This window comes from Gobius niger, assembly GCF_951799975.1.
Source record: "Gobius niger genome assembly, chromosome: 10".
Classification (NCBI taxonomy): Eukaryota; Metazoa; Chordata; class Actinopteri; order Gobiiformes; family Gobiidae; genus Gobius; species Gobius niger.
The window spans coordinates 23,186,902-23,211,512 of NC_136861.1; the positions used below are offsets into that span (position 1 = coordinate 23,186,902).

At 45.2% G+C, this 24,611-nt stretch overlaps 2 protein-coding genes across 3 annotated transcripts in view; both read left to right on the forward strand.

Annotated features, from left to right (window-relative positions):
- cep112 (centrosomal protein 112) overlaps positions 1-3,046 on the forward strand; it is a gene marked incomplete at its 5' end in the record, with an annotated part of 92,733 nt that extends 89,687 nt beyond the window's left edge. Inside the window, one exon of the mRNA XM_079563936.1 lies at positions 2,843-3,046. The remainder of the gene's footprint in view (positions 1-2,842) is intronic.
- Positions 3,047-5,254: 2,208 nt separating this feature from the next.
- On the forward strand, positions 5,255-18,411 carry axin2 (axin 2 (conductin, axil)). 2 transcript variants are annotated; one of them, XM_079563938.1, is made up of 11 exons: positions 5,256-5,535; positions 6,572-7,454; positions 8,864-8,983; positions 11,124-11,226; positions 12,769-12,900; positions 12,980-13,500; positions 13,586-13,759; positions 13,835-14,050; positions 14,124-14,255; positions 14,750-14,920; positions 17,279-18,411. In XM_079563938.1, exons 2-11 carry the CDS (start codon positions 6,649-6,651, stop codon positions 17,403-17,405), a joined length of 2,502 nt encoding a protein of 833 aa, XP_079420064.1. In that variant the 5' UTR covers positions 5,256-5,535; positions 6,572-6,648; the 3' UTR covers positions 17,406-18,411. The 2 variants fall into 2 exon arrangements, with proteins under 2 accessions (XP_079420065.1, XP_079420064.1); XM_079563939.1 differs by lacking the exon at positions 17,279-18,411 and having other exon boundaries at positions 5,255-5,535; positions 14,124-14,325; positions 14,750-14,891.
- Positions 18,412-24,611: the final 6,200 nt, after the last annotated feature.

The window sequence follows — 24,611 nt, forward strand, 5'->3', positions numbered from 1 at the left end:
GGAGGGTCAAATATTTTATGAGGTCGCGCTCGCACTCCCCTCAGTGAAAGATGATCAGAAAACATGTTGTTGAGGTCTCTCCATCTGAAAATGAGCTAAAGGTTCAGAAACACAGTGAAAGCATCCTACTGAAAAGACTGACCCTCGTCTAAGGCTCTGTGCAGGGATCGTTGCGGCTAACTTCCTGTGTAGTTATAAATGCTTCCTTTCCATCCAATCCATTAGTTTTTCAAGCTCGAGCTCTTTTCAGTATTAGCCTTTAGCTTCAAAACTCCCATTATGCAAGCCTTTTTGTATATGTGGCCTCTTTCAAATTTCCAGTCAAACTCAAAACCTTTTCTTGTCCAACTTCTTCCAGCAGCAGCAGCAGCACAAAGAAACTTCCTCAACTTTTAAGACTATTATTATGCACCATGTCCGTCTTGAAACCCTCTCCTATTTGCAACACTGCACCATTAGAGTTGACGTCTTCTTCTACCCTTCTTGAGGTCAGCATTGTGCCATTTGACCCCCAGAAGCCCCTTCTCATCAGCCCCTCGCTCCCGTCAGATGCCATTGTCGCCTCTGTTGTCACCTACTCTGGAGCGCTTCCTGCCCCGGCTGTGTACACTCTAAACAAACTTGAAACACATTGGCAAGCTCTTGTCTTTTTTATCTGCTTGTCTTCTTTCTGACTTCCTCCTCCTTCCAGTTGATAATTGACATAATAAGCTTCTTTCCTTGGTTTCATTTTCCATTGTCCTCCCCAATTGTCCCTGGCCCCGTCTTGAGATAAAGGCGACTTCAAAGGGGAAGTTAAACACAAATATCAGTCAGTTATTCCCACAGTAGTTTTATGACGCAGTAGTTTTTATTTCTACTCATTAATAATTGTTCTGTGGTGATGGTCTTTGAGGTTTAGGGAGAAAAAAAAGCTGTAACCTAACAGCAACAGTGAAACATTTGGTTACTCCTCCTACTTGCAGTGCCTCAAAAGCCTCAAAAGCTTCATGTTCACATATCAGAATAATATTCGTTAATTCAAACATTCTCTTATCTCAAAATGTTACGGTGTTTTTTAAAGCAGAATTTCCATATTTGTCCTATTACAGCAACACCAAAGCCTTGTTTCTGTTAGCATTTAGCCTCTCCTCCTCTCGTCTATGGGGCCAAACGAGGTGAAGTTGAAGTGCTCCTAAGGTGTTGTCACGCCTTACAATAGAAAATGTACATGTTTGATTTTGTGTGACTATACTTGGATCGTGTAGCTACTCACGCAACCGTATTTAAATAGGGGAAACGTGGAAGAGCTTGGTCGCTTCTAACTTCACCTCTGTTTAGCTACATAGAGGAGAGAAGGAGAGTCAAAATGCTGACATCATCTTTGGTCTTTTTGCGTAGCTGAGCGCACGCACAAAGACCAGACAGGTACGCATCAACTCGTCTAAGCTCAGGTAAGAACATATCTTCCTTTAACAACAGATTATAAGGTTACATTTTTGTGACCTTTCTGTTTGGCCCCCGGGGTAGACAAGTTAGCGTCATGGAGGGCCGATTTTCATCATCGCCAAAACACCAAGGGCCGAACCTTGCTGTTGTAGCCTAAATTTAAGAACCATTTTCCACAAATGCCAATGTTCTGCCAGTGGTTCTAAAGTGGATCCACCATTACCTTAATGACAAGCTGCAACCCAAGTAAAACTGTAACTTGCCATATATCTTATAAAATATTGTATTTACCACACGTTTTTATTGAACAATTTGCTTTTAAGACTGAAATTATGATCAAAACAACCCAATAACACTAATTTTAACAGACTCTAGTGTGTTTCCGTGTAGTTTCAGATGGAAAATATTGGAAAAAAAAGTTCCCTATATGCTCACGATCCACTTTTGAGTCCTGACCCACCAGTTGAGAATCACTGTTTTATATATGACCAAGTGGGATATAGGTATTTGATCCCTTATTTGCATAATAATCATCTTGGGGGCCAGAGGTTCTGTGCAGGAGGGCTGGATTTGATCTAGACCGTCACCAATGCAGCTAAGCCTTTATGAGCAAATTAAAGCCTGTTCTGAGTCGTCCCACATGTTAGATCATATATGGTTAAAGGTGTATAATGCAATCTTTTATGTGGAAAAAACGGTGATATTTCTGCGTATTTGACCTTGTAGTGACGCAGCGAAAGCATAGTTTACTTTCAATCACAGTGGTCTCGAGGACGCTCCAGGATCAACTGTTTGGAAGGTTTTCACTGCTGACGGAGCCTCTCACCAGAAACCTACAAAACAGTTGGAGCGTTGTACAGACCACCGGGATGAAAAGTAAATGTGCCACACTAACCACTCTTAGTTGCATTATGCACCTTTAATAAACATCAAATTCTTTACATTGACTTGAGTGGTTTTCATACAAGAATGTTTGTCACTCCCACAAAAGTCTAAAGGTTTCTTCCCACCTCTGTTGGAATGTAAAGCCACAGTATTGATAGATGCAGGGACTTCAGAGGCGTTTATGACCGAGCAGTGGTGACCAGTAGCTGCTACAACTGTCCAGGCTGCCCCCGCCATATAACCCTGTCGTTAAACCTTCGCCAGTGCTCATAACTGCTCCACTGCGGACATTTTATCACATGTGCCATAAGTCAAGCTCTGGAACTAGCTCGACGTGTGTATTATTGAACTTCTAGACGCTGTAAACATCACCCAAATCAATGAAGCTGCGGGTGATTTGTGCTTCGCTCCTCTGTATTTATAGTCCCTTTGTAGTCGAGGTGAAATTGACCTGTCCCGGTAATATTATCTACCTAAAGACACAGACGCTGCACACCGTAACCTCTCCCCTGCGGGACGCTCTTTTAAGGGACATTTTTATGGGGCCAGGAGCCAAGGACACCTCTGGACATCTCCTAAAGGGGCAGCAGGGTGGACCCATGCCAGGATGGGACCTTCAGTGAACCGTAGTGGCGGGGGGTGGGTCACAGAAGTGGCCCCTGGTACCGAGGGGGGTCCGCAGTATCACCATGGTGATGGTCCTACCCTGGTGTGTTATAACTGTCCAGGGTAAACTCGGTCGCTAAAGTCAACGAAAATGCACCGAAATGTTCAGTCATTGCTTCAGTTCACAATGACAGTTCATTCATTCATCGTTTTTATCCGAGCTGTTTGGTTTCATAGCCTTGAACGAGAAAAAAAAACTCTCAAATTGCCTTCTGTTGGATACAGACCGTAACTTTAGCTTATTACTGGATCCAAACACAGTTTTCTCTGGTTAATTGTTAAACCTCACTGTTTGCTTTGTCCATTATCAACATAAAATGTGCATATAACAGGTTTTCATGAATATGTCTGTGGAGATGAATCCTATTGTAGTTTGACACCAACAAATTGGGAATTTTGTAAAGAACATTTTGAATAAATGACAGAGAAAGGGTTCCATATCAAAATGTGTTTATATGTGAATAGTACAGCCGCAGCATTTACTTTCACATCTTGAGCCCATTTCAAATAAAGAGGTAGCTTTTTTATTCTGCGCAATATCAAATACAATTGTCTATGTTGATCAGGTGAAAGTCTAACCTGTCAAATGCTCATTCAGTTTCCTAGTTATTGTTCCTGGTCAAGTGTTCTCTGTGTGAAACCATTTTGATTCTTTTTACACAGAAAACAATGCAATAATGTTAATGGCTCTTACGGCAATGCATTCCATTTAGATCATTCACTGCAATGGTTCAGTGTGTTCAGCACAACCTTAGCAACCTTTGTTTTTAGAGCAATAATATTTCTAGTTTTAAATCACCAATGGCGTTCTTGGCAATTTGCTTGATTTTCCTGTTTTGATCACTTTTTTTTGTAATATAACTATAAAGCTTATGTAAACAGCTTGACAGTCATAGCTCCTGTTTTTTTGGACATGTGCTTGTCGTTGGCAGTGGATCAGTGAGGTACATCTTCTGCAGTCATATCTAACCTTGATGCTGTTTGACTATGATAAGTGGGCTTTGAATCATGAGTAAGCTCTTAGTCACAGCGCACTCCAAGCGCAATCGTCTCCTTTATTCGCCATAAGAGCTTCAAGGGAGAAAGTTCCACTGGACCTTTAGCAAACACGCTGATCAAAGTTACTGTCTTTGCGCTTATCTTTTTTGAGCCCATGCCCACTGAAACAAAACAGCCCTTTAACGCAGGACTAAAGCCAGTTGTATTGCACAAGAAGTACCTCAATTCTCTCTTCAATCAACAAAAAAAACAGCTTATATTTGCCGTGTCGATTGCCAGTTTGATAAAAGCGTTGTTCCCATGCTTTACAATCCGCTGTGGTGTGTTTACATGCATGAGTCCCACATATGCTCATTAACATGCACCGTAGGAACCAAACAAACAACCAGCCTAAATCTAAAGGGTGCATACACAAAGCAGAGAATTAAAACTGCTGGCACCCAGAGAGACTTTCAGTCGTTCAGAATTATACAATAACAGCCCTGAGGGGAACTTCTCCTCCTTAGTGAACAAACATCTTCATCTCGGGCGTCAGTGAGCCGTTTCCGCCACTGGTAGGAGCTGTGGAGTGACGAAAGAAGGCTATGATTTTATGTCTTTGATGCAGCTGCACTGTTTACAAGTAGACAATATTACTCTGGTAGCCATTTACTGTGAAATACCGGTTTAATGCACGGACATTTTAAATAGTTTAAGAGCATTGTAGTAAAATGCATGCACTTGTTTTGTTGCGCATGATTATCTACAAAGATTTGGCGCTTGTGTTGTGCGCGTCCCGTTCCCCTGTCCTGGACCCCGTGTGGTTTAAGCTCACAAAAACTATGCGGACCGTAAAAAAAAAACACACACACACAAAACAAGGTCTTTCTTCTGCTGCTGCTCCTTTTCTTTAAAGTTTATGTAGCAACAGAGGGATTGTAGCGATAATGCTATTGGGGCGGCAGATCAGTTACTTCTGACGCTCCAAAAGCCTCGGGGAGTTGGCTGAAGATTGCCTTTCTTTGATAAGGTCCTCACATTGTAGCGGCAACTTCGTGATCTGGGGGGGAAACAGCGCTGCAGAGGTTTCACAAATCCAACAAAAAAAAAAAGTCAAACACGACTTGAAACGCCCTGGTTTGTGCCATATCTTTTTTTTTTGGGTCCGTGTGTATCAGAGCGTCGCTTGGATTTTTTTTCCATTTTCTATTCTTTTTTTCCCGGGGTATCAAGGCGCAATTGTTTTTTATGCAGCTTCCGGGACCCGTGCAGTCGGATCCTTACTTTGAAGTGCGCTGCTCCAGCCTCTCAGTTCAGTTGGTGTTGGAGTCGCCTACAGGAGAGACCCACCGCGCAAGCATGGCAGCCTGAAACCGCTGGGAGGAAAAGGGAGGAGGGAGAAAAGCGGCATTTTTCCCCCCTCGGCTGCATTTTTCACATCGTGCACCGACTTTTACACCGAGAGGACTTTATCTGGACGCGCCGTTGGAGACGATCAAGTGTGGATTATGCTCGCCTTTTGTTGGATAAACCGGTGCGGGAGTTTTTACGCGTGAGTCGGGAACTCGTAGATCGATGGTAAGTTACCAGAGTGTGTGCCTCCTCATACTGGCCCCCCATTGGAGTTCCCTTTGATGTGCTCGACTCGCCTTTGAAGTAATGTTCCGTCCGAAATGGTTGTTTTTGGAGCCGTTTTCAGACAGAGGACGGACTGGAACTGATCACACGCCTCAGTTTTAGTCTATTTTCTCACAGTTTCGCCCCAGTTGTAATCGTAAAGTGTATGTTTTAGTTTATTTTTGAGGTTGAAGTCCTCCCTTACATCCAAGCTACGAGACGTGGTGGGGTTTTTTTAAGCGTCGTGCGTAAATTGCGCGCGTGTAAACTATTTAAAGCGTTTAGAAAGCGGTGGAATTGGCCACATGTTACTTTTTTGGCTTGATGTTAAGGCGTGTGCGCGTTTTACTACTTTTTGTGTTTGTAATGCTAGACTTTCATTTGTTTCGGAGCTGTCTCGTTTTAGTTTGAAGTTAGAAACCTCTAAGTGGAATCTGCAATGTTGCACATCTGCAGCGTTGAGGAGTCTGGATGCAGCGACGTGATCGGCCGATTGCGTTTTTTAATCTAACTCTAGGGGTGACTTCAGGTCTGTTTTTTTCCTGCGAGTTGGTCCCATGGCAGGTCCTACAGGTAGCTGCTGGTGTGGTTCATTTTCTTGTGATTTAGTTGTGCTGTGGACGCAATGCTCAGAACAGCGTTTATGAAAATCCAGACTGTGATCTTTGCATCGGCACAGATTTATGCTGTGTGGTATAGTTTAGTAGAGACGTGCTAGTTTGAATGGCGAGGGACTAGTTTTTGTTCAGTTTTTGCATGTTCTCTTTTTCTTTGGATGTCAGCAATATGTTCCACATTTAGATGAAAAGGCTGTTTTCTTTTCATGTTGAAATGTAAAGTAATGCTTTTTGACGCACACACACATCTCAATGCTTTTCCCTTCGTCTGCTCTGATTTGTGTGAAAGTCCGTAAAGGACTAAAACGACTCTTGCTGTGTCTGGTTCTTTGAAGTTGGGGCAGATCTGGTTTTGATTAGATCAATACTTTGTGTTTCAGAAAGGAGACGGGCAGCCGGAGAGAAGCTCCCTGCTGACATAAGAGTGAGCAGATTACAGTAGAAGCTCAGAGGAGCCATGAGCCGGGCGCTTATGGACCATATCTCCAGTAGTTTCCGAGAAGATGCTCCTCGGCCCCCGGTGCCTGGGGGGGAGGGCGATGCGCCCTGCTACCCCGCCAAACCCACAATGATGAAACCTTTGGAATCTCCAAAATCAGCTGTTCTAGGCTCTCCGAGCTCGTCCCGGAGGAACAAGGATGGACTCGGGGAGCCAGAGGGGAGTGCCTCCCCAGACTCGCCGCTGTCCCGCTGGAATAAATCTTTGCACTCCCTCCTTGGAGACCAGGACGGCGCTCTTCTGTTCAGGACCTTTCTGGAGCAAGAGCAGTGTGTTGATACTTTAGACTTCTGGTTTGCCTGCAATGGTTTCAGGCTAATGGACCTCAAAGATACAAAAACTCTGAGAGTGGCCAAAGCTATTTACAAACGCTACATAGAAAACGACAGCATTGTTGCCAAACAGCTCAAGCCTGCTACTAAAACCTTTATTAGGGATAATGTCAAGAAGCTGCACATAGACTCTGCGATGTTTGACCAGGCTCAGATGGAGATTCAGAGCAACATGGAGGAGAGTGCCTACCAACAGTTCCTGGGCTCTGACATTTACCAGGAGTACGTGAGGACAGCTGGAGAAAACCCTGGGCATGTCGGTGCCAACGGTCTGGCTGACCTGAAGGCAGTTTGTGGATACATGTCCACGCTGCCTGAGGAGGAGGAGTGGAGCTGTGAATTCAAAGCCAAATCCCTGATTGGACTATCCACCAACGTGCAGCGGGCCCCCATGTCCATAAGGGCCATGGAGGTGATGGAGAGGAGCTATAGGTAAGACTGCAACTTGTATATTGCACTGCACTCACTCTTATCTGTGTCTGTCTCAGACCCTTTCCAATTTTGCGCACACTTGTAACACTTGTTTTCTCAAAGAAGTGATGCTGTATTGAAAGATTTAGAGTGTGAATTCTGCCAAAGAATAGATCACAAGCTTCTGCTGCGTCCCATTGCACCACTGTCTCCTGAGATCTGTATTTACATCAGAGCTGCAGTGCCGCAGCACATGAGAGGATTGGTTCAAACACAGCTCAGAAACAGGGTTAGCCAAGTGGCAGCTACCTGTGGATGGCAGAGTTGACAGCATGGCTCTGTTTAATGTGGCCAAACGAAGAAAAGGGCTCCTTTTGAAATAGATCCCTGGAGCCTCCCATTGTCACCAAACTCTTTCAAAACATGTGGAACTCATTTCTCCCTCTTCCGCTCTCCTCTCCTCATCTCTTCTCATTTAACTCTGTTTTTGAGGAGAAAACAAACCCTGAACAGCGGCAGCAGCTCCAGCTCAGAACCAGGAGCACCCCAACCCACTCCCCCCCCCCTTTTTTTTTTTTCTTGTTTGCGTCAATTCTCCTCTGATTCCCTCCTTTGCTGCTTCCCCCCGCCTCCTCCACTTTTATCTTGTGTTGCTTTTGAAAACTCTGAGACGGGGACTTGGAGGCATGCTTCTGGAGCGAAAGTGAGGGGAAAACAGTGTGCAAAGGCAGGAGAGGAAGAGGAGAGGGAGCTGCTCAAAGAGAAGGGAGGGACCAAGGGCTAAATGAGAGGCAGGGGCAAGGAATGCGAGGCCAGCTGTGTTGAATACCTGACTCTGTGAAGGTCAGCCCTGAGCTTGAGGCCTACAGCTTTAGTCATGCTGCCCCTGTCTTCCTCTGTTCTCCACTATAGTGTCTATGCTCGCGCTCCTTTGACTGTTCTCATGCCTTGTGGAGCATGCACACGCAGCACGAGGCGAATCTGTGTGGAGTTTGCATGTTCACACTCCAGTATCATCTCAAGAAACCTGCACAGAACTCGGGCTAATCCTCCATCTAGGTGCTCCTGTCTTGATCGAGGTCCCGAGTTGAAATCCGGAGATAAAAAAGCAGGAATGAGAGGAGAGTAAAGAAAGGGTGAAGTTGTTTCCCTCAGGGCGGCTGCAGCACTGTTACTGTACGCAAACAGCTGAAGTGTTGTTTGGCTGAAGCCGGGTGCCAGGCTTTGCAAGAGCTGATTAGAATAATTCATGGCAGTCAAGGTCACACGAGCACACATTCCCCACTTTGATCGCACAACCCCCAAGTGTCGTTTGTCTCATTGAAAAACCCTCTCGGTCCGAATCTCGACACGATGTTCGCAGCCACCTGTTGGTCACCGCTCTGTGATTCGCGCATTAATCCAGCCCTGTGTTGTTCTAACCTTCATAGATCGTACAGGAGAGGGGGGTGCCAGGGGGGCTTGTTCGCGCCCGTCGGCAGCACCTACGACAGCGAGGTGTCCAGTGACGCTCTGACCGACGACTCCGTGTCTCTGACCGACGGCAGTGTGTAAGTGGTTTATTATGACCAGCTCAGCTTTGTGGTTGTGTTTGGGTCGAATGGAGGATGCAGTGACTGAAATGGGGACTTTTGTGCATGATTCAGCAATATCCAAGTCTGAGCAAACGTACCTGAACTGCGACTGTTTTTGCTTTTCCTCTTCCCTCCATGTCATGTAAACAAAGTGAAAAAAACAGTAGTTTAGTAGCTCCATTGCAGGAATAAATTTATGCCGCCTTTTCCACTTAAAGTGATAGTCTGGAAGTATAAATGTTTTAAGTTTTTTATAAAATGTGAAAAATCACCCACCTGGTCTTGCGTTTTGATAGAAAGTCTCTTCTTCCCAGATCTCAGCAACTAATGACAGTCTCGTATCCTCCCGCGTTGACCAATGAGATGAGTGTTCACTTGTGAACCAGCCTGTCAGGTCCAATCAGGGGGGATGGGGAGGAGCTTGATCGTTTACTTAAAAAAAAAATGCAAACTAAGACCAAGAAGAGCTTTCTGTTTAAAGAGGGGAGTGACTTGATATGATTTTACTTTCATATTCCACTCTCTCCTCACTTTGCAAACTTACAGAGTATCACTTTAATGCATTGTTGTCGAACGCATATTATCTTCTATAACAGTGGATCTCAAAAGTTTTATACTAATTACCACCAGCTCAGAAAAATTCAACCTGCTGAGCTCTTCTAGGCCTAGATAAAGATCAAATCTGCCCTAATTGGGTGTAAAAAGGGTATAAATGGATGCAAATTGGACTAAATTGGATCCTAAATGTGGTGTAAATCATTTGAACTTATAGTAGAAATGAAATCGTCTCCAATTACTGTCAGATTAATAAAGTCTCAAATTGCAGATGACCCAGAGAACCACCTGAAGAAGCTCCATGTACAGTGTATCTATGTTGTTTACCTACTTTTAATGCTCTAAAAGCACCGTATTTGTCCCTCTTTAAAAACTGACACTTACTGTAATCAATAAAGACATGGCTCATGGTGCCACATGAACCAGTTTTCTGATTGCCTGTAGTAAAACACCCGTGCTAGCCCTTATCAGTGCACTACGTGCAGAAGGCCTAGTTTCTCTGAAGGGTTGCTTGGTGTAATCACAGGTGGGGTGAAGTCATTGTGTACAGCTCAAGGCCAGCGCTCGGGTCAGCAACTTTTTTTGGACCAAAAACATTATGGGATGGTCTTCCCTTACCTCATCTAGAGAGAGAGAGAGGTGTCATCAACGAAGCGCTTAAAGTTCACCGCGACTTTACGACACCATTGTTAAGTTTATATGACTGTGGTAATTACAGCAGAATATGGCCGGCTGTAAAGCGTTTTTACCACGGGTTGGGGGGGGGAATCTCTCGCCATAGCCATATCTCTAAAAGCTTCAAAGCGGCCCGGCCAACTGTACGCTCCTATCCCATTGCACTTTGCACAAAGCCGGGCCATTTCCTGCCCGCTCAAGCCTTGATCAGGATATCTCGTTGTGTGTGCGTGTGTGTGTGTGTGTGGGTTGGTAAACTGTGGCCACATGAACGCAGAATTCAGATGATTTTTGCCGATAAACTAAAAGAATGGGGAGAAGTAACGGTGATGAGGCGGATGGGTGGGAAGAGAAAGAAAGTGTTGCGGGAGGGAGGGAGTGAGGGAGGGGGGGGGGGGGTTGCTTATATCTTATTTATGGATTTGCTTGGACGCTAGGGAATGCAGCTGCGCAGACTTCAAACATTACCTTATCTTACAAACCAGCCTTTTGATGTGCGGAGATCAGAGGCTGACTGCGGCACTGCTTGCCAAATGAAAATTGGGGAGGGGGGTGGCAGAGGGATGGGGTGGGGGGGGTTTGGGGGGGTTTGCTTATGCGCATGACTGTGGCGTTTCAAAGCAAAAAGTGGAAAAGTGGTCCTCGGTTTAGACTAGGTCACACGGGGGATTGGAGACACGGTTTATGGTGTCAAGTGCTCCGGTTTACAATCCAAGGCACTGGATTTGGAGCCTATGGTGTCCAGTATGATCACTTTAAAACACCGCCTCACTGGTCTTAGAGATTTCAGACTTGGCTATAGCTGCACGTCTGTTTACTTGACTTGCTGTTGCCCTAATATTTGTGTCAATGCGGCTAAGTTGTGATGTCTCTCCCCCCTTTTCAGAGATGGCATCCCTCCATATAAACTGGGCTCCCGAAAGCAGCTACAGCGAGAGATGCAGCGAAACATGAAGATGAACAGCCAAGTGTCTCTGCCCGCCTTTCCTGTACGTACACAAGTCTTTTTGAACCTGGGCCCCACAGTGTAATTTCCATACCACCCTCTGCTCGGGGGTCTCTCTGGGTTCTATGAATAGGTTTGCACAAAGTGTGTTCGGCATTCTCAATTCAGCAACACCAGCTCAGATCTAAAGAGCAGCGTCAAAGAGCCTGCCTCCAACCCAGGCGTTGTGCACACACATTCAGACAGGGGCCTACTTTACCTTTGGTGTCACCTACACCCCCATTAGGGTTCCTTGAAGTCTGCGGGAGACGCTGAGGTCTCTAAGCTGTTTATCGCCGCAGCGCTCCCAACACACCGGGGTTTTTCTTCCCCACCGATGCTGTAAATATGGAGAATAGGGGAGATGAGGAAGATCTCTGCTGCTTTATCCCACGGGCTCTGAAATCAGCCCCGTTCCCCGGCAAAAACACAAAGATACTCAGACACTTTGCACATGCACATGCACACACGAGGCTTTGATCCGAGGATGAATGGAGCAAACGCACAAGGAAGTGACAACTTCCCACTGAGCTGGCCCTTTTTTCCACAGTTCCGTCGCCCTCTCCCACCCCCGTTTCCCAAAACGTGGAGGATCTGAGGTGGTCATGTGAGCCTCGCTTGGTCAGGACTTGGACTGAATATGAAAGTCCAAAACAATGTTTGATTATAAAAAAGACTTGTGTAACTTTGGATTTAGAGACAAAACGCACTGATCACCACTATTTTGAAATATTTCTGTTTTGCTGCTTGCCTATTTTTTTTGGCAGTGGTTGCCAAGTCTATGCTGCAGGAGCCTCAGGCTTCATCAAAGCACACGTCTTTCTTTTTCTCCCCTTCATCCCACATCCCACAAAGGAATAAGCACATTTTGAAAGGGGGCAGTACACAAATGCAGATAATGTGAGATAAGTCCACACATAAATGATAGTGTCCCTGTATGAGATGCTTCCTGTGTGGCCACAGAGGGGGTAAATTAGCTGAACCTTTTATCTTTCTCTGACAAACCTCCTTTTCATTTGTTCCTCACCTCCTGCGAGTGCACATCTCTGGATCTGAACTTCATATTTTTAATCCTTCGTGCTGTCCTCTGTGGAGCTGTCTTCCACCCCCTGTCGATGCGTGCCTTTTATTCCTAGATGTAAAGCCAGTGCTTCCATCTATCAATCGCTCCGTCCTTCCCTCTGCCACCCGCTCTCCCCCACTGAGTGTTTGATATTTGACGAGGAAGTCTTTGAAGTGCGGGGACTTTAAAGAGGCCCGCTGATGATGACAGTGGCGACCAGCAGCGGCCTGACTTCATGTGTCCGTACACCAGGCTTGCCTCCCGCCGCTGTGCCCGCTCAACATCCAAAAAGTATTTTTTTAATTAGTGAAGCCTTAGGAGCAGTTTACCACAATGTTTATGAAAACAAAACAAAAATCACAAACTCAACACATGTACAAACATGGAAGAGATTGATAATTAAATGATGAAGTTTATATCTGAACCTTCATGTGTCCCATTATACCTAGGCACAAATGCTAATATTGACCCTTTTCCCCATAGCGCACTCGTCGTCCTCCCAAAGAAGTAGTTCCGCTGGAACCTGCAAAATTTGCAGAGCAGCTCATTGCCCGACTGGAGAGCCTTAAGCGTGAGCAGGACCGGGGCGAGGACAGGCTGCAGCAGATCCAAGAGGTTTGTGCTGGGCGTTGGACCATGGAATGGGTCAGTGTTTGTGTTTCAATTAAATAAATGGTATTGTTTTGTTATAAAGGAGGATGAGCGAGAGGATGCTGAGATTTTGGGAAGCTCACCCCAGCTCTCACACCACCAGCTGTCCATCCTCTCGGGCTCCTCGGATGAAGACCCCCAGGCCATCCTTGATGAACACCTGTCCCGTGTCCTGAAAAGTCCCGGGTGTCAATCTCCCGCCATCGGCCGGCACTCGCCCCGTTCCACCTCCCCTGAACACCGCCCCTTCATGCTGCCAGGATTCGCACTAAAAGGCCTTGGACGCACCGGGACGTCTGTGTCAACACAGGAGCAGGGGTCCATTACTGTCTCCCTTGGACCAAACCGAACAGTGATAAGCCGGCAGAGCACCAAACACATCCACCATCACTACATCCATCACCATGACAGTCTCAAGAGCACGGAGCAGATCGAGCGAGAGGCAGCGCTCCGAGCGCATCGTCTATGCTCTGCGCCCGAGTGTCAGCCGTGTCCGCCTTACCAACGCAGCCGCAGCCTGGGACGGGAAATGTGCGGCGCTGTTTCAACCGACAACACCATGGGGTCAGTACTTTTAGCCTTGTAGTGAACTTTCATTTGTGTGGCTCTCACTCACGTGACTATAACATCCCTGTCACTTGCCTTTCAGGCGGTCCAGCTCTCTGTCCCGCTGCTTGTGCCGGTTGGGGGCAGAGGATGGTGTTGCAGACCGGTGCATGGAGGACTGTAGTGCTCTGCAGCTGCCCAGCGACACTACAGACCCCGCCCAAAATGTGCTGCAGTGGGTTTTGGAGAATAAACGCCAAAGCAGGCACAAGTCTAGGTAAGGACCGAGGTTCTCTTGAAGCTGCTAGTGGAGATATGCTCTTTGCCTGACATGTAGTTTATCGTTTCACAGTAACCAAACCACCAAAAAGTCATTCGGGAGCTCCGCAACCCAGACCCATATATGGGGCGGTGGTGGAAGCTGTGGCCATCTCCGCAGCCACCAACCCGCACAGCCGTTCATTCAAGACCCAGCGATGCCCCCACTGCCCCCGCCCAACACTCTGGCCCAGCTGGAGGAGGCCTGTCGCAGACTGGAGGAGGTCTCCACCAAAGCCACCAAGCCGAGGTGCGTTGAGCTGCCTGCCTTTGCTTGACACGTGTCACATGGGAAGGTTCTGACTGTTTGTTGTTTACTCCAGACATTCGTCATCCAGTGTCCCACGTGAGAAGAGCCATCTAGTGCCTGTCCAGAGCGGGGCCTCTAACCCGCAACCTCAAGCCAACAGTCCTGGCGTTCCCCTCTTAAACAACCCGGGCGTCCAATCAGAAGAGTACGATGCCTCCCTGTCCCCTCCTCCTCTCTGCTCCTCTTCCTCTCAGCCATAGCCTCCACCTGCCAGTGTACTTCTGCCTTTTAAGTCTTCTCCATGTCACCTGCTTCCACCTTTTAGAAATACCCACACACCGTTATAGAGGTGACCCTGTGCATGTGCTGCTTGTGTGGAGAGTGTAGTCAACACCACCTGCCTCAGACATGGCTTTCATATATGCACTCTTATATGTATCATTTTTATTGGCGGGCCTTCACTGCTCTGGCAGTAGAGAGCGCGCGCCTCTGAAGTGGGCCTACAAAGCCTTGGATATAGCTGAAGGGGAATTGATAATTCTGTGGCCCTTGTGATTGCACAACCAACACAAGAGCAGGGTCACTCATTTTCTGCTGTTACTCAGAACTGCATTTCATATTCTGTCTTGTGTAGCTAATTCACCCTCGCCTTTTCGGTTGGCGCGCCACATCTTCTAATGTGGATCTGATGTTTTACAGGACCAAGGAGCATAAGAAGGCATCAGGGCATCCCGCAGTGTGCAGTGGTGGAGAGACTGTGGTGACGTATTTCTTCTGCGGGGAGGAGATCCCGTACCGGAGAACCATGAAGAGCCACAGTCTCACTCTGGGACACTTTAAGGAGCAGCTCCGTAAGAAGGGCAACTACAGGTGAGCAACGAGGATCAGGCGGAATCTAAACATACTAAGGGCCTCGGGTGTTGCTTGTACATTGTTCCAAAAGGCTAGATCTTTAGACCACTTGAGGGACTAGTCTGTCACTGACACTCTTTGTGAATTGTGTCCTTAAACGATTACGCCGAGTTCCTGGTTTTATTGGGCCTATGTTGAGCACTTGTGTTTGTCGATGTGTGCAGTCCACACTGGCTTCTGTGGGGCTTTTCTGTGAGTGTGTGTGCTAAAGGCGCTGCCATGAAAAGGAAAGGACAAGAGGGAGAGAGAAGGGGGGCAGTTAGAGAGTTTGAACTGCAGCGATTTGGGTCCCATCTGGTATTGATTTCCATGCTAAGGCACACTTAATACACATGGCTTTGAAACCCCGGCCCCTTTCATTTTGACCAACAAAGACTCACACAAATGGCCAGCGTGCAAATTCTTCACTGATGCTATCAGGCCTCTCTTTTTCTGCACCACACACACACTCCACTGAGCCGGCGGCAAACACGCACACTGTTTACACATGTTGTAATAATTTTATGGATATTTCTGAAAGGCAGATTGTTAAATGCCAGATCCGCTCATTTGTCACAGCAGAGTCCTGATGGAGGTTGCACCGCTCTCAATCTGAGCTCTCGCTTTGATTGTCTCGCAGCAGAGGGCATGAAAGGCGAAGGATCAATGTTTTTTAGCTCTGACTCTAAAGGTTAAACATGTGTTGTTGTGCGTATTGTGCTGGTAATTACAGGTTCAAAGTCTAATTTTGAGAGACTCTTCTGTCCAGATGTGTGCATTGCTTTCCCTTGAGCACATGTGAAAAGTACTTAGCAAGAGCAGTTCACATCTGTCCACTGGCCCCCCCTTTTTTCTAAAGCGTCATCCCTGGCTCTCCAGTCGCTGCTGTCTCCGCTCCTGTGTCATACCATCCACATTTTTGGACCAAACGCGGCACAGCTCTTTAATAGCAGCCAGAGAATGTGTGGAGTTGGGTCATTTCAACATGGCAGCGGTTCAACAAAGAACAGTACTGCTGGGCCCTGCCAGACGATATTGGTGCCAGATGTCAGAGCAAACGGAGAGAGAGGAGCAGTGAAGGGAAAAAAAAAAAAAAAGATCTTGCCACATAAAACATGTTCCAGTGGAAATTCGGCTTCGCTCTGTCTGTCTCTCAGCAGAAGAGAGCATGACTTTGGGAAGCGTTTTAATAGAAGCATCCTCTTCAGCTCCAGGATGAGACAGCGCTGCCCTGTCGCCTTAAATACTCCCTGTACCTCCCCTAGTTGAAGCTTTCCTGAACACTTGGGTGCAGCTGCGTTTTATTAGCCGCCACCCTTGTTCTGATTGGAGCACACAGGCACCTTTGCATCATTTTTAAAGACTCCGTTTTTTATAAGAATTGCATGTTTGAGTTTGTCAGCCTTCCGTCTCGTTAAAAAGCGAAGTATTCCCAACACACAAACACACATGCATACCAGCCGCCCCACACACGGAGCAAACACCAGCATTTTCCATTACATAGTTAATGAGTGGATTCTGGAACCCCTAAACCAGATCACCCCCGCTGCTTTCTCTTCCTTCAAAATGAGGGTGGTTGGGGGGAGAGGGGGGGGGGGGTGCTCATTAATGGCCCAATGAAGTCATGGCTGACGAGAAGCTGGGTTGTGCTGTAGTTACAACCCGAGCTCCATGGACCAAGCGGGTCCACTTACGTTTAACCCCAAAAAAGAATCTAGAACAGTCGGGTCTGATGGATGATGTAAATTAGGCTGTAATGATTACTATATCGACTTATCGTTCAATAAATAATGATAAACGATGCATTTTTGGGCTCGATATTTATCGTCTGTACATTCATTAGCATTTACCCCTTATTTTTTTCTTGTAAAATTGAGTTATATTATATTTCATGTTTATTGCAGCATGTGTGGTATTTTAGGATATGATGATGCACTTTTAAAGCAAAGATTTACTGTCATTTTTTGACCGAATCTAGTATCGAGTCAATAATATCGTTTATCGCAATACTTCCCTGCCTCAATATATTGAACTTGTGCGGGCGTGACAGGCCTATGTGCCACTGGACGTGTTAAAGAGCTGCTTTTTTTTTTTTTTTACCATGCTACAATGTTGTTCTCTCATCAAGAACACATCTGTACCTGTGCTTCGACCCACTCGCGCATCTTTGAGTAATCTTTGAAATGATCTCCAGTGGCTATGCTTTGCACCGAGGCATTTTCTAACCAACAAAAGTGGAAGATGGTGATTAGGATGTGTGTGAGACCTGCACAAAGTGTCATACATCCTATTTATTGCCTTTTTATTTACAGATGTGTATTATTCTGTCTGTTGCAGGTACTACTTCAAAAAGGCCAGTGACGAGTTCGAGTGCGGCGCCGTGTTCGAGGAGGTTTCGGACGACTGCTCGCCGCTGCCCATGTACGAAGGAAAGATCCTGGGCAAAGTGGAGAGGATGGACTGAATCTGCCTGTGGACTATCACTACACAGTGGATGTACCCAATAATGATTCGCGTCTGTTCTACCAACATCGATGGACTGAGAGATTTCACAATTACTGGACTTTTCTGACGAGAAAATCATTAACTCTCAAGTCGGACTAAATCATGGAGAGACTGAATGAGGTGAATGACCACTTAAAAAGACTCAGGGCAGTGGACGTTGCTCCTCGCTGCCCCCTTATCTGTGCCCCACTTTTATGTATATGCACATACAGTACATTGTATTGTGATCATTGTTTTGCTGTGTAACGATTTTATTGCTATTTATTGGAATCTACCCCATCTGACCTTGTGTGGACAAAGCTGCTTAGAGAGGGATCGTTCATTTCTCAGTCAAGAAAAGCCTCTGGAAAAGCTCTTATTCAAGATCATTGGAATGCCCTCTAAGAGTAAAATAACCATAGACGTACTACTGCTGTCAAGGGCCTTGATTGTCAGGAAAATGGAACAAAAATGCTCTTACAGTTGAATTTGCTCTGGGACTCATCACTGATGGCCTTCGTGGCTTCGTATCTTAGTGCCTTTTGTTCCCGTGGTCGCAGGCGTTGCACAAAAGCCTACGAAAGAGGAGTCCCCAAAATGTTTACACCACAAAGACTATAACCCAACAGAAGCTCTAAGTGTCCCTGTGTGTGTTTGTGCGTCTGTGTGTCGTGTGCGTGCACTGTTGTGGCAGTGATTCAGTACAGTCGCTGTGTCTACATGGATTATTGCCGTGTGTCACCCAGTTTTCAGGGTGGTGTTACTCCCTTGATTTTTCCAAGGGACCGTTATGTTGAAAAGATACTTTATGCCTTCAGCAGCTGTTTCATGTTTATGTTTTATATAATTTCATGGCTTCCTTGGCTCACTTGTAAACTGTAAATTAAGCGTTCTATAGAGCTCAGATGAAAAGATGCCTAGGTACTTTAATTATTGTAATTATGAAGAGATGTAGCCTTTATTAAAATGTTCTATTTTTCAAATTAGTGAATGGCTTCCTGTCGTCTGTGATTTTTCTGCGCTAATTGGTAGCAGAGCAATCTTGATGGTGCACACGCCCCGCTGTGGAGTGCAGCTCTGCGCATCCTGAGAGGAAATTCTGCCAGATTTGCATCCATTATCAGCTTTTAATTTACTCCCTCATGGAAATTAAAACATGCAGCATTAATTTGGCCACCAGAGCCTGCACACGTTTAAGTGTGAGCGCAAACCGTGGAGTTTAAGTGTGTGTTAATGAGACATTTGGTGAATTCATGCTACAAGTGAACTCGCCCAGCTATTTACACAGTCAACCGTTCGGCCTCCTGTGGCACTATAGACTTGATGAACGGTCTTTGCTCAGACCCCCTTACCCTCTATACGAACTCAGTTTCCCTGTGGGGCTCATAATAATGCAGAGGTAAAGCATCACTAAGATGGACTGCATTCTAAACCAAATGAGCAAACCCGCTTTAATAATCTGGTTGATGATGAAATCGCTTTGTTTTCCTTCATTTCCCACACAGTTGCCTTCAAGGATGCCTTCCTTTTCTTTAAGCAGTACTAAATAACTCATGCCCCTAGAGACCATAAGCATCACGTAGCATGTTATGGTTTTTTACTCATTAATTGTCCGTGAGAGTAAATACTTCGCTGACAGAAAAGACAAAGGGAGAGAGGGATATTGTACATCCAATTACACAATGGAGATCATTTTTTGCACTCGAAACATGGCTGTAAATACTGTTTAATTGGCGCTAGCCCACAGCTAGCTTTATCCGTTAGCCTGTTAGCTTCTTCTTAGACTCCGGGTCGGAGCAGGGAAAGCTGCAAGTGTAGTTTTCTGGTCAGAGACACCAGGGGGAGATGAAAGACCCCTCAATCATCCCATTAACACTGGTAATACCAGAGAGACTACGAAAAGGATTCAGGTAAACAAATTACTGTGTAGTGTATTTTTTAGGTTTCACTGGACAATTACAATAGTTTTTCCCCGTGACTGAATTTTTATTACATCTTTGACCACAATCTCTACTTTGTGCTACTAATTTAATGGCTAGAAAAGAATATTTTTCTCTTCATTATCATAAAAAAGTGCTTTATTCGTCATTATACAATGAAATTGCGTAGATCAGATGTATAGAGAAGCAAACAATGAAGTTCTTTGTTTTCGCTGTAGAAAAATACATGAACCATTACAACAGTATAACGGTCTTTCAGAATTTCTTTACATTCTAATGAGAAACAATTGAGAGATTTTATAATAAGAGCCTACACATTGGATTTGTAGTTCAGATGGGGTCTGATCTGAACTACAAATCAAATGTGTTGGCTCTTACCATGATTTAAGATAAATCCATGCAAGGACATAAAAGCCTTTCAATTGAAAAATGCGCTATAGCTTTTAGGCATTCTGATCCCCCTCCTCAGTGATCTGCCTCTGTTCCCCTCGCTCTGTCTCCTTTTAAGCCGCTATTGGCTCAGAATGTCGCCTGTGCCGCCTTTCATATTGAAAGGGCATCGTGATATTGTTAAAATACCATTTTCAGGCCTTTCATCAGCAAAGGTCAGTGCATACACTTGAAGGCCATCCTCTGCACCCCTCTAACTAAGAGGCTCTCACTCAGCACCTCTCCTCTGTCAGGCGACCCGGGATCTCGCCTTTGTGCACGGGCCATTTTAGTCAGGTCAACTTTGAGGAGGGTGCACTGGGTTAGCCCCACTCTGGCTTCTATTCAGCAGGTCAGAGCTTTTGTGGGTGGGCTTTAGGCTTTGGGGATATTTTAAGGCTTTGAGAGAGAGTGGCAGGATGTGAAAAGAGCAGTGATCACACGTCACACTTGATTTGGTGAAATTCAAAAAGTACAAACTAAACTAAAGATCTCCACCAATGCTCTAATACTCCTCACTGAATCGAAAAACAAATGGTCTTGGAAATAGTCAAGGCAGTTTGAACTTTCTTTCTTACAACTCTTTGGAAGTGGTTAAGAAGTACTTTAACGTTAGTTGCAGCTGCCCAGTGTTACATGTTAGAGAAATAACAATGGCGTCCGAGAGGATAGATGAAAAACGGGCAGGGGTCTGAAGTTTATTTACCATCAGTACACGACCGGAGACATGAACTCGACACATTGCGCTAGTCCTACCATTCAAGCCTGTCTATGCTTCCACAGAAGAGATAGTATGACTGCACAGCTTGACCCAGTATGATATACATAGCGATTTAATTTTACACTCCAACATTATGTAATTTACTTTGTGCGTTGAATTTATATGGATCGGTACAAAGGAGCTGGATTCATGAATTTCCATTTGATCAGCACAAAATCTCCTTTGTTTTTTGGTAAAAATCCAAATTCAACGCATTCACTGGTGACACTGTGATCTGACAAACATAAGCTCTGATCTTGACTCTTGGGATCTGTGTATTTCTCATGCAAATGTATGGCCAAAACCTCATTTATACTGTAGCTGAATATCTTATAAAAATGCCACTTCCCAACATCCCTTCTTTCCACCTCATCGCTTGTTATGTCATTGTGTCCAACTTCTGTAAACTGTCTTTCGATCAAAGACTGGCAATGATTCAGTTTGTCAGACCTTTAAAAATGTGATTACTGGAAGAGGACAGAATATCAATAAAAGAGAAAATGATAAATTTGTATTAATTCATAAAAAATATAATATGAGAATGTTAAATGCATATAAACAGCCTTCTGGATTTTTTTTAGCACTTTCATAAGGAAAGGGCTTCAGGAAGGGCACAGAAGGTAATGACAAATCAATGTGCAAACCGCTGCTGTCTAGGAGCCATAGGACTTTGGTATGTATACCAGTGTCTGCGTACATTGGTGTATGAATGAGAGTATGAATGGGTGAGTGGATCCTTGCTGTAAAGCGCTTTGAGTGCCTAATGTAGGTGGAAAAGCGCTATATAAGTTGAGACCATTTACCATTTACCATTTATACGGTTGTCTCTGCTATTAAACTTGAAGACCATGAGAAAGACTCACGGCCACCGCCGGCCTCAACCTCACTCATACACACACTTCAATCATCTTACCATGGGCGGATATGAGAGAGTGGGACCCTCAATTTTGGGTCCTGTACCCCATCATTTGAAGCCTGGATCCGCCATAGAGCTTGTTCCACAGGAGCGTCACCCCAGACAGCCCTGGGACTGTGGTCAGCCAGGGGCCCATGACTGGAGGCGGGCCAGGCGCCGCGGTGCTAGCTGAGCCCCCTACCCCTCCGAACGATCACATGACTTTCACTCCAAGCTACTGTTTAGATGTTCTGCCCCGAAGAACCAAAACACAGCCATCGGAAAGAGACTTGGTTTATGCACCGAACTCAACCAAACACAGGAGGATAGATAGATAGATAGATAGATTTTTTTGCCTAAATTGGTCATAAAATGTGGTCTGATCTTCATCAAAATCATAAGAATGAATAAACAGTATCTGCTTATACTAAGACCACCCAAACAATTACATGTTATCATATTTTTATTGGCCATAACATGTAAACATTCACAGTAGACAGTGGAATAAGTAAATACACCTTCTGAATCTCGCTAAACTGCAACAGTTTTGTATATTCCATGCTCTCCTGTGAATGTTTACATGTTATAGTAATTGTTTGGGTGGTATTAAATTAGTTTAAGCAGACACTGTTAACTCATTCTTATGATTTTAATGAAGACCAGACCACATTTTATGACCAATTTAGGCAGAAATGTGAGAAATTCCAAATGGGTCCTTACATTTTCTTCCCACTGTAGATAGATTGATTGGATGGATGGATGGATGGATGGATGGATGGATGGATGGATGGATGGATGGATGGATGGATGGATGGATGGATAGATTCTATTGAGTTAATCAAGGCTGATAACAACATATATAGGCATATATATTTAGAGAAATATTAACAGTATAGAGTTTGAACTTCCTTTGTAGCACTGGCCCCAAAACATTTGAAGGCTGGAACGAATCTACCTTTTTTTCCTCCAGAAGAAAGGCATTATATTCCCACCTCAGAAGAATCTGAAGAGATTATGTGTCTCACAAACGCTTTAGGAAATGGAGAAGACAAGGCCTTTGCACGTTGAGGAGCAGAAACCCTATCTGGCATCGGAGCGGGACACGAGTGTAAGGTAGTGCACTGCTAAAAGGACGCTCAGAACCTGAGTTATGATAGTGTCCCGGGACAGGCAGGGGTATTCTGGGTGCCGCCTCCCTGCAGCTGAAGGAAACACATCTTTTGTAAAGTGAGCATGCACCATTGTCCTCCCCTGGTGTTTACGTTTGTCTTAAATTTCACCTCAGCGCCACCCCGCCAAGCCACAGGACGGGGCATTGTTCTGCGCCTGTCCTGGAATGATATAGCCTGCAGTCACCTTCTCATTGTCCCATCCAACCCCCTGCTCCTCTTTGTTTTTGCTTGCCACTACAGACAGCTCAGATTGTTGCCTGATGTGGCTTCCTCTGGTCCCATTGTCTGCGCCTGTGTAGGACTTTCCAGCTCCTTGTAGGTCCGTATTTGAGTGTGGAAGGGGAGATGGGAGCGGGACAAGCGGAGGGGGCTGGGGTACAGGGAGTGCATGTGAAGTTTTATGGCTAACCACATGTGTTTTCAAATCTTTGAGCTTTTTTTCCCAGGGTGAGCGCTTAGGGAGAGCGTGTAGCATGAAGATGGGGCGGAGACGGGGAAGTGTAGCTGAGGAAGTGGGGCTACACACATGTGTTTCTTGTTTGGGCGCACAACCTGCATGTGCAATCGAAACGTCTTATCAAGGAAAAGAGAAGCCCCTAAACTATAGACATAATGTACACTTTGGAGATGTTTCGCTGAAGAAAACACAGACAAGGCAAGAGGTTTCTGTTGCCATTGAATGAAAGAGAGAGTGTGATCCAGGCTGTTTGCACTATTTGTATCAAGTGCAGTTATGGACACCAACCGCAGCCAACCTCTCGTCTGACAGATACAACCAACACCACGTAACTGCAAAGCCCTCTGGGTAACGAGCTGTTTCATATGATGCTGCAGCTCTTGAATGATCAGCATGACTTTACCGAAGGGCTTTGTAATTTAGAAAGATCTAATTTAATTTTGCAATATGGTTTTCTCAACAATGAGAGTGATACTTACATTGCTGCATTAAAAGCAAGAGAACAATTATAACCTGATCTATGGTGTTTAGGGTAAATAAGTTACAAAAAGTAGTATAAAACCGGGGAATGCATTTACCTTTCAATCCATAGCTAGAGATGACCCTTGTCCAAGATACAAAGTTGTTAGAATAGTGTATTAATGTAGGTGGTCAACCTTTAGACCACTGTTTCATTGGTGAACAGTGGTGCCTCCAGATCCCAAAGGTTGATTTGGGATCTGGTCTGGATCTACACTCGTGTCCTTGAATCGTGTCCTTGATTCATTGATTTTCTCCTCTGACTTACGGTTAGGACTGGGGATGGGATGGGAGGCTTGATGTTGGAGGCTTGATGTTGGACCCATCAGTGGACGGCTACACGCAGGGAACATCTTCTGGGTTAAGGTTAGAGTTCGGATCTGGGGAATGCTGGTGATACACGGGGAGTGTGGTCCTTGTCTGGAGGGAACACTATTCCCCAAAACCTAGGACATAGGCAAGACTAGACTATAGACAAGGGAACTGCGGTACCAGTGAAACATATCTATGCAGAAAGTGAGCAGAAAGGGTGTAAGTGAATAAACCTGAAGCTTCAGTTGGTTTCCTGTGGAAGGTTGTTAAAATTAGTGAGGAGAATCCACTCATCTATTTGCTCTCACATTCATACACTAGTGTACAGATACTGGGGACAAGGTGAGTATGCCGAGTTGGGATTGAAATGCTGACACATAAACAGTACAACCAGGAAGGCTATATATTGTTGGGAATACTTATGTGTCTTTCAGACGTCCTGTTGCTAAATTGTAAATTAGGAATCATACATCATTTAGGAATTATTGATTTTTTTACGCACTGCATGAAAAGGAAATATTTATGCACAACCTTTCAATGAAGGTTGCGTACATTGTGTACAGCATAGAGGGCCACAGATCGGTGGTCAGTGCAGTGAAACTGGGTGCCTTTAAAAGAGGTTTAAACCATTCCCTACACCTTTATTTAGGCTTCGAACCATAATACTCTGTCTCACACTATTATAATTGTGTTGAATTATTA